Source organism: Triticum dicoccoides, chromosome 2B, assembly GCF_002162155.2.
Source record: "Triticum dicoccoides isolate Atlit2015 ecotype Zavitan chromosome 2B, WEW_v2.0, whole genome shotgun sequence".
NCBI classification, from domain to species: Eukaryota; Viridiplantae; Streptophyta; class Magnoliopsida; order Poales; family Poaceae; genus Triticum; species Triticum dicoccoides.
In genome coordinates this window covers 8,288,524-8,298,525 of record NC_041383.1, presented here as the reverse complement: position 1 = coordinate 8,298,525, position 10,002 = coordinate 8,288,524, and the positions used below count along the sequence as shown (strand labels likewise).

The 10,002-nt window shown below is 45.0% G+C and overlaps 1 protein-coding gene across 1 annotated transcript; it reads right to left on the bottom strand.

The window, feature by feature from the left end:
* Positions 1 to 7,700: 7,700 nt before the first annotated feature.
* Positions 7,701 to 9,423, bottom strand: LOC119361713 (cytochrome P450 71D11-like). The gene is made up of 2 exons (XM_037626840.1): positions 8,530 to 9,423; positions 7,701 to 8,427 (listed from the first exon to the last, which is right to left on the bottom strand). The coding sequence occupies exons 1-2, from the start codon at positions 9,421 to 9,423 to the stop codon at positions 7,813 to 7,815; spliced, it is 1,509 nt and encodes a 502-aa protein (XP_037482737.1). The 3' UTR covers positions 7,701 to 7,812.
* Between the last annotated feature and the right edge of the window lie 579 nt (positions 9,424 to 10,002).

Sequence of the window (10,002 nt, the reverse complement as noted above, 5' to 3'; positions counted from 1 at the left end):
GTGGGGCATGGGGCGCGGGGCGGGGGACGGGGGGCGGCGACGACGTCGTGGCGGCGCGGGGCAACGACGACAACGGCGAGGCGGAGACGGACGGGCAGCCTAGCGGCGTCGGGTGGCGGGGAAGAACGAACTAAACCAAATTTTCACGAGTGCTGCTTATATAGGCAGAGCATTGGTCCCGGTTCGTGGCACCAACCGCGACCAATCCCCCCCTTTAGTCCCGATTGGTGCCTCCAACCGGGACCAAAGGCCTCTGCTTCCCGCCCTTTGGGTTGCTGAAAAGAGGACTTTGGTCCCGGTTGGAGGCACCAACTGGGACTAAAGGGGTGGCATTGGTACCGGTTGGTGCCACGAACTGGTACCAATGCATCCCTTTAGTCCCGGTTGGTGCCATCAACCGGGACTAACGGCCCTGTGCTGCCCGCGTCGCGGCACGAAAGTTTAGTCCCGCCTCGCTAGCTGAGGGAGCTCGAGAGTGGTTTATAAGCCCCACTCCTGCTACCCTTTCGGGCCTAAACACACTGTATCCGCCTGTGGGCCTGCTGGGCCTTCTATGGGCCTGAATCCTGGCCCAACTAGCTGGGTTTCTAGTTGTATTCAGGCCATGGTGGACTAGTAGGTGGCATTTTTTTATTTTTTTTCCAGTTTTTTTGTTTTCTTTGTTGCTTTATTTTTTTTATTTTGTAATAGTTTATTTTATTTTGTTTTATTCTATTTCTACATATTTATTTTATAAAATTTTATTTTATTTATTTTATTTTGTTTCTACTTATTTATTTTATTTTTTTCTACTTATTTATAAAAGTTTATTTTGTTTATACTTATTTATTTTATTTTGTTTTTTTGCTGTTTGTACTTATTTTATGAAAACTCTTTTTGCTTTTAATGTTTTTCACGGAAAATACTTTGATAATTTTTTTTACTTATTTATAAAAGTTTATTATGTTTCTACTTATATATTTTATTAGAGTTTATTTTATTTTATTTGGTTTCTACTTACATCATCAATTTTCAACCCTTTCACCCACATAGCATGTGCTAAAAAGTTGAGAGGGTTATTTTTCATATATTTACTGATTATTTTGAGCTATAAGACCCTGAAATTGAAAAGAATTTCAAATGAACTCTGAAAAGGTTGGAAGTTGGCATGGTATCATCATTTCATCCATATAGCATGTGCAAGAAAGTTGAGTGGGTTACGGCAAAAACTGGATGCACTTCATGTACAAAACATAATCTTTTTCGAAGTATCAGGATTTCATACGGAAACTTGTCTGTTACAACAGGCATTTCAAATGAACTACGAAAAGGTTGAAAGTTGGCATGATATCATCATAATAGTTGTGGACAAAGTCTTCATTTTTTTGTTCGCTTGTGTCCTTTCTTTATTGCGCCGTAACCATGGATAATCTTCATCAATTATCAGGATGCTTGGGTCAGCCTTGACTTTGAAGGGAGGAATTTCATGAAACTTTTCATAACTTTGGGACATGTCTGACTTGCCCTCCACTCCCACGATGTCCCTTTTTCCTGAAAGAACTAAGTGGCGCTTTGGCTCATCCTATGATGTATTCGCTTCCTTATTTTTTCTTTTTTTCGGTTTGGTAGACATGTCCTTCACATAGATAACCTGTGCCACATCATTGGCTAGGACGAACGGTTCGTCACTGTACCCAAGATTGTTCAGATTCACTGTTGTCATTCCGTACTGTGGGTCTACCTGTACCCCGCCTCCTGACAGACTGACCCATTTGCATTTAAACAAAGGGACCTTAAAATCTACTCCGTAGTCAAGTTCCCATATGTCCACTATGTAACCATAATATGTGTCCTTTCCCCTCTCGGTGGCTGCATCAAAGCGAACACCGCTGTTTTGGTTGGTGCTCTTTTGATCTTTGGCGATCGTATAAAATGTATTCCCATTTATCTCGTATCCTTTCCAAATCGTAACAGTCGAAGATGGTCCCCTGGACAACGAGTACAGCTCATCACAAACAGTGTTTTCATCTCTGAGACGTGTTTCCAACCAACTGCTGAAAGTCCTGATGTGTTCACATGTAATCCAGTCGTCGCACTGCTCCGGGTGTTCGGAGCGCAGACTGTTCTTGTGTTCATCGATATAAGGGGTCACCAAGGTAGAGTTCTGTAGAACTGTGTAGTGTGCTTGAGACCAAGAATATCCGTCCCTGCATATTATTGCTCCCCTCCAAACATGCCTTTTCCGGTCAGTCTCCCCTCATACCGCGATTTAGGGAGACCTATCTTCTTAAGGTCAGGAATAAAGTCAACACAAAACCCAATGACATCCTCTGTTTGATGGCCCATGGAGATGCTTCCTTCTGGCCTAGCGCGGTTACGGACATATTTCTTTAGGACTCCCATGAACCTCTCAAAGGGGTACATATTGTGTAGAAATACGGGGCCCACAATGACAATCTCGTCAACTAGATGAACTAGGACATGCGTCATGATATTGAACAAGGATGGTGCGAACACCAGCTCGAAATTGACAAGACACTGCACCACATCACTCCTTAGCCTTGGTATGATTTCTGGATCGATCACCTTCTGAGAGATTGCATTGAGGAATGCACATAGCTTCACAATGGCTAATCGGACGTTTTCCGGTAGAAGCCCCCTCAATGCAACCGGAAGCAGTTGCGTCATAATCACGTGGCAGTCATGAGACTTTAGGTTCTGAAACTTTTTCTCTGCCATATTTATTATTTCCTTTATATTCGACGACAAGCCAATCGGGACCTTCATACTAAGCAGGCATTCAAAGAAGATTTCCTTCTCTTCTTTGGTAAGAGCATAGCTGGCAGGACCTTCATACTGCTTTGGAGGCATGCCATTTTTTCGTGCAAACGTTGCAGGTCCTCCCGTGCCTCAGCTGTATCTTTTGTCTTCTCATACACGCCCAAGAAGCCTAGCAGGTTCATGCAAAGGTTCTTCATCACGTGCATCACGTTGATCGAAGAGCGGACCTCTAGGTCTTTCCAGTAGGGTAGGTCCCAAAATATAGATTTCTTCTTCCACATGGGTGCATGTCCCCCAGTGTCACTCGGAACAGCCAGTCCGCAGGGACTCTTTCCAAAGATTACGTGTAAATCATTGACCATAGCAAGTGCGTGATCACCGGTACGCATGGCGGGCTTCTTCCGGTGATCTGCCTCGCCTTTGAAATGCTTACCTTTCTTTCGACATTGATGGTTGGTCGAAAGAAATTGACGATGGCCCAGGTACACATTCTTCCTGCAGCTTCCCAGGTATATACTTTCGGTGTCAGCTAAACAGTGCGTGCATGCGTGGTATCCCTTGTTTGTCTGTCCTGAAAGGTTACTGAGAGCGGGCCAATCGTTGATGGTTACAAACAGCAACGCGTGCAGGTTAAATTCCTCCTGTTTGTGCTCATCCCACGCACATACACCATTTCCATTCCACAGCTGTAAAAGTTCTTCAACTAATGGTCTTAGGTACACATCAATGTCGTTGCCAGGTTGCTTAGGGCCTTGGATGAGAACTGGCATCATAATGAACTTCCGCTTCATGCACATCCAAGGAGGAAGGTTATACATACATAGAGTCACGGGCCAGGTGCTGTGATTGCTGCTCTGCTCCCCGAAAGGATTAATGCCATCCGCGCTTAAACCAAACCATACGTTCCTTGGGTCACGTGCAAACTCAGCCCAGTACTCTCTCTCGATTTTTCTCCACTGCAACCCGTCAACGGGTGCTCTCAACTTCCCGTATTTCTTACGGTCCTCACTGTGCCATCGCATCAACTTGGCATGCTCTTTGTTTCTGAACAGTCGTTTCAACCGTGGTATTATAGGAGCATACCACATCACCTTTGCAGGAACTCTCTTCCTGCGGGTCTCGCCGTCAACATCACCGGGTTCATCTCGTCTGATCTTATACCGCAATGCACCGCATACCGGGCATGCGTTCAAATCCTCGTACGCACCGCGGTAGAGGATGTAGTCGTTAGGGCATGCATGTATCTTCTGCACCTCCAATCCTAGAGGGCATACGACCTTCTTTGCTGCGTACGTACTGTTAGGCAATTCATTATCCTTTGGAAGCTTCTTCTTCAATATTTTCAGTAGCTTCTCAAATCCTTTGTCAGGCACAGCATTCTCTGCCTTCCACTGCAGCAATTCCAGTACGGTACCCAGCTTTGTGTGGCCATCTTCACAATTGGGGTACAAATTTTTTTGTGATCCTCTAACATGCGATCGAACTTCAGCTTCTCCTTTTGACTTTCGCATTGCGTCCTTGCATCGACAATGACCCGGCGGAGATCATCATCGGGCACATCGTTTGGTTCCTCTTGATCTTCAGCAGCTTCCCCCGTTGCAGCATCATCGGGCACATCGTCTGGTTCCTCTTGATCTTCAGCAGCTCCCCCCGTTGCAGCATCACCGTATTCAGGGGGCACATAGTTGTCATCGTCCTCTTCTTATTCGCCGTCTTCCATCATAACCCCTATTTCTCCGTGCCTCGTCCAAACATTATAGTGTGGCATGAAACCCTTGTAAAGCAGGTGGGTGTGAAGGATTTTCCGGTCAGAGTAAGACTTCGTATTCCCACATTTAGTGCATGGACAACACATAAAACCATTCTGCTTGTTTGCCTCAGCCACTTCGAGAAAAATATGCAAGCCCTTAATGTACTCGGAGGTGTGTCTGTCACCATACATCCATTGTCGGTTCATCTGCGTGCATTACATATAATTATGTGTGTCAAAAGTAAGAAAATCAGACAAATATCTACCTAAGTAAGAAAATCAAACAAGTATCAGAAAGAAGATAAGAACAAGAGGCTCACCACGGTGGTGCCAGCGACGAGATCGGCGCGGGCGATCAACGGCGGTGAAAACGGGGACGGGGCGTGATGGACCGCTAAATCTAGACAAATCTCGAAAAAAATGGAGCTCTGAGGTCGAGCTTCGAGAGGAGAAAGCTTAACTAGTGTGGCTCGGGCATTTCATCGAACACCTCATGTGCATAGGAGGTGAACTAGAGCACCAAATGCCCTCTCCTTGCCGGATTGAAAAAACAGAGCACTAGAGTGCTCTGCCGCGGCGGTGGGTATATATAGGCAAGTTATTTGTCCCAGTTCGTGGCATGAACCGGGACTAAAGCTCCCCTTTCTGTCCCGGTTCAAGCCACGAACCGGGACCAATTGTTGTGGGCCAGGAGCGAGGACCATTGGTCCCGGTTCGTGGCTTGAACCGGGACAAATGGTTCCGAACGAACCGGGACCAATGCCCACGAGGCCCGGCCGGCCCCCTGGGCTCACGAACCGGGTCTAATACCCCCCAGGGGTCCCGGTTCTTCAAGAACCGGGACTAATGGGCTGGCCAGGCTCGAACGTTAGCCCTGTTTTCTACTACTGATGGTTCGCTTGACGCCCTCAACTGGTCTGCGAGCTCCCCATCAACCAGCGCCCAGATACATCTTGACATGCTACAATCAAGCAGGGAGTGTCTCCATGAATCCTGAGCTCCACATAGCCCACATGAGCATTTTCAACCTTGAGTGAGTTCCCAAACAGGGATTGTCAACGTGGCATGTTAAATCCCGGGATTATTGGCTGTGCAGTCGACTAGGCCGGCCCATCAGGCATGAAGCCAGTTTTTTTCTCCTTTTCTTATCGCGTGCGACGTAGAAAATCTCTCTTCCTTGAAGCGATGAAGCCAGGTTTTTTTTCTTTTTTTCTTATTGCGCCTGACATAAAAAATCTCTCTTCCTTAAAGCGCGAAGTAACAAAGACGACTCATGCCAGAGTCAAACTAGGGACCTGGCAGACTTGAGGTCAACCCGCTAGCCAATAGTACAGACACGTACGACTGATGAAATAAGAGGCCCGATATATTTAAGCACACATCAAAGCGTTGAACTTTGAAAACATTTTTTAGGCACAAACAAATATTCAAAACATAAATAATTTTGGAAATATCTGAACATTTTATAAAGTGTGAGCACTTTTTGAAAATTCCGAATACTTTAAGAAAACAACTGTTTTTTTAAAAAGCAACCAATTCTGAAAAAGCAAACACTTTTTGAAACATATACATTTTTTAAACCTGAAGAAAATTTGAAAGTGCGAACACCTTTTGAAAATTGTAAAACCGTTCTTTTTTTGTACCTCAACAAATGTGTAAAGAAAATGTTTGTGACATCTAAAAATACCACGAGTTTAGATAAATGTGTGTGGTATTTCAAAAAACAATCTACAATGTAAATTAATACTCGTGTGATTCAAAAAAAATTCAAAAAATGTGCTTTTGACATTTTAGAAAAAGTGTATACAATGTAAAAAAAATGTTTACGTGATGTAGAAAAATGTGTAAGTCCTTAAAAGACTATATGTGACATGTGTTTGAAAATAGTGTATACAATTTTGAAAATGTGTAACATTGTAAAAACATGTTTGTGTAGTTTATAAAATGTTCATTATCATTAAGAAAATGTAAAACGTGTATCTGGAATATACAGTGTATTCAAAAAAAAGTATTGAAAACATGTATTTTAAAAAAGTACGTAATGTATTTGAATAATGTCAAAAGTGTATCCAAAAAATATTTCATGTCTGCACTAGAAATGTACATCGGGTATTGAGGATAATTAAACTTGTGTAAAAAAGAAAACCAGTTACAGGTAAAGAAACAAAATAAAAATAAAAAAATAAACAATACGAAGGAAATCAAAAAACATAAAAAAAGTATAACGACGAAAGAAAAACCATAGAAAAATAAAGCGTAATAAAAAACAGAATAAAACCGATGAAAAACCAACGAAAAAACAAACCAGAAAAAACAGAGTAGCGCGAGCAACTACGCTAATGGGCCGGCCCAATTTAGCGAATACCAGCTAAATCCTTTCAAGGTTCAAAATAGACCGGGATCAGAGAGTTTGGTGTGCTGATTTCAGGGATTGATTGTTCAGGGTTTGATTTAGCTCTTGCCTACAAGTTCAAGGTTTATTTTGAACGTTTTCCGGTTGATGGGGTTGACGTATATGTCTCTTTCTTTTTCTTTGTCTCTTCTTTTTTTTTTTGCCAAAATTCATGCATGCCTCATTCTTCTTATAATGGTTTGATATTCAAGGCAAAATTAATACAGAAGTTGAGTAGGTATTTTTGGAGTGCAGAGAACGGTCAAACTTGATCGCTAAGGCTAAATATATAATGTAAATGAAATTGGGTATCTTCCGATCAGTATATGCACATTGGTTGTCTGGTCAACCATGCGGGTGTTGGATAGAACTAATACGGTTGTGCACGAAATGGATCAAACAATGAACCTAGTGAAGCTATACATGCACACGGAGGGTGCTACACATGCTTGTGGCATGGACGGTGCTCACCGCTGACATGTCTCGGGGCATGCCATCAGTCGGTCAGGCTTTTCCGGCTGGTTTTCTCCATGGCGGCGAGGTGGGCAACAAGGTGAAGAGACAGGGGCGCAACTAGGGTTTTGCATCGGCACCTCTGGGAGCGAGTTGCCTTCCGTCTCATATTGAGTGTTTTTCAGTTGGATCGGTGTATTGCTTTCTACTTATATTGATTTGATATTGAATGGAAAATTAATACAAAAGTTGAGTAGGCACTTTGGAGTGCAGAGATTTGATCGCTAGCTCGATCTAAATATAAAATGTAAATGACATTGGATATCTTCCCTGTCATCACTGTACGCACATTGATTTGGTACACCCACAAAAATGACCATGAGATAAACAAGAGCAAACAACTGACAAAGGCTGCTAGAGACGATGGTGTAACATAAGCCGATGGGTAGTGGGCTGGTTATATCGGCACGCGAACCACGGGAACCACCAGAAGGTCATGTTTCCGCCGCGAGGTTACCGTGACAACCTCTGCCATATCCAGGTCCGCCACAGACATCCCGTGTGGCAGCTCCCAGTCAAAGTGGTATAAGAGACTAGCAAGCGCAAGTTCCATATTTGCCAGCCCAAACGTCATCCCGGGGCACATCCTTCGTCCCGCCCCAAATGGTGTGTACTCAAAGTCTCCCCCCTTGAAGTCAACGGTGTTGAATTCAAACCTCTCTGGCATGAACTCCTCTGGCTTGTCCCAATGCACTGGATCCCTACCGATGGCCCAAGCGTTCACAAGCACTGTAGCCCCCACTGGCACGTCGAACCCGAGTACCTGGCATGGTGAGTGGCACTCCCGTGGTAGTAGTAGTGGCAGCGCCGGGTGCAACCGAAGAGTCTCCTTGATGACTAGGTGCAAGTAGTGTATATTCCTTAAGCTCTCCTCCGTCACTTTGCCTTGCTCATTGAGCACTCGCCGGACTTCTCCCTGCACCTTTTGCATCACCCTCGGGTTCTTCAGGAGCTCGGACGTGGCCCATTGTAGCATCGTTGCTGAGGTCTCACTACCTGCGACAAATAAATCCTACAACCAATGGTCGGACCCTCTTCAGCGCACGACATATATATTCCATGTAGATGTATTATTGAATTAGTGCCATCATGTGGTTAGTCGTAACTAGCTTACCGCCATCACGGCTTTGATTGTGTGTGTGGTGAGTGGGAACTCCAATGAGTCATCTTCTTTCTGGATTCTCAAGAGCACGTCAACCAAGTCCTCCTGTTTGTCACCCGCGGAACCTGGCGGCACTTGGTGCTCCTGGATGATGGTTTCCATGAAACCCATCATTTCATGGTGGTGCTGCTTCATCAGGCGTGGTTTTCGGCTGATGAGCATCGCTAAGCGTGATGACGGATAGAGGTCCGGCAAGCCGGGCCTTGAGAATAGCTCGATACCTTCCCCCATTAGTCGAAGGAACTTCTCCCGGTCCTTGAACCGGCTGCCTATAATGGCACGCATTGTCGAGTCATTGACATACGATGACAGTAGTGCGCTAAGGTTCACCATGGCCCCCGGTGTTGCCGTTGCCGCGGACACCTCCTGGAGGAGGCGCTGGACCTCGTGCTCGCGGATGCCTCTCGAGGACTGCACGCATCGGGTGCTAAGCAGCTCCACAGTGCAAATCTTGCGCAGCTGCCTCCAAGCGTTGCCGTAGGGCGCAAAGATGAGCCCCTCTGAGCCGTCAACAAGGGTCAACCGCTTGATCATGCTGATGGGGCGCGTCGCGAAGGCCACATCATTTGTCCTCATGACTTCGCGGGCTGCCTCCGCCGATGAAGCTACCACGACGGGCAGGTCACCAAGGCGGAGTAGCATAAGTGGGCCATGTCCTCGGGCAAGATCACGCATCCTGTGGTGCGGAAGCTTGCCTATCATGTGGTGCAAGTGGCCAATCACCGGAAGCGCCCATGGCCCCGGCGGCGGCCTGAGGCCGGCTCGAAGGCGCGCTGCAAGGATGAAGTAGGCCAACGGGATGATGAGTGCTCCAAGTGCAAGCAAGGGATTATGGCTTGCGTCCATTGTTTTGGGTGGGTGAGTGCCCAGCTCAAAACGCACCATCACAGGTTTATAAGAAAAATGGGTTGGATACTTTTGCAAGTGCCGGCCATTACATAGTACTAGTACTTTTGAAATTAGTTTCCAAGTGCCGACCATTGGTCATCATATAGTACTCTCTCCGTCCTTAAAAAAGTGTACTTCCAACTTTGTTATAGAGTTAAACTATCTCAAAGTTTGACCAAAATTGTGCAAAAATATATCAATGCTTCTGAAACCAAATAGGTATATGACGAAAATATAATTTATCATGAATCCAATGCTACTAATTTGATGGCATAATGTTGGTCTATTATTGTATAAACACGATCAAACATAAAAAAGATTTACTTTCCAACAAAGAAGTACACTCTTTCAAGGACGGTGGGAGTACGTTTGTATAGCTGCCGGCATTATTGAGCAGTAGTAGTAATTAACTTAGTGCCTACTTGGGTGTGCTCAGTGATAACAGCAATCTTTTCTTTAATTTTTTTTTTGCCACAATCTTTTCTTTAATTTGACCGAGTTCTTGCCTTGAAAGTTGTTAAGTCTAATTGTTGCCTT

What these genes read in the sequence shown, in the direction of transcription:
- LOC119361713 (XM_037626840.1), bottom strand. Translation starts at nt 9,423, where the DNA reads ATGGACGCAAGCCATAATCCCTTGCTTGCACTTGGAGCACTCATCATC. An exon ending in CAATCAAAGCCGTGATGGCG is followed by an intron (nt 8,428 to 8,529) that starts GTAAGCTAGTTA and finishes CATTGGTTGTAG; the next exon opens with GATTTATTTGTCGCAGGTAG.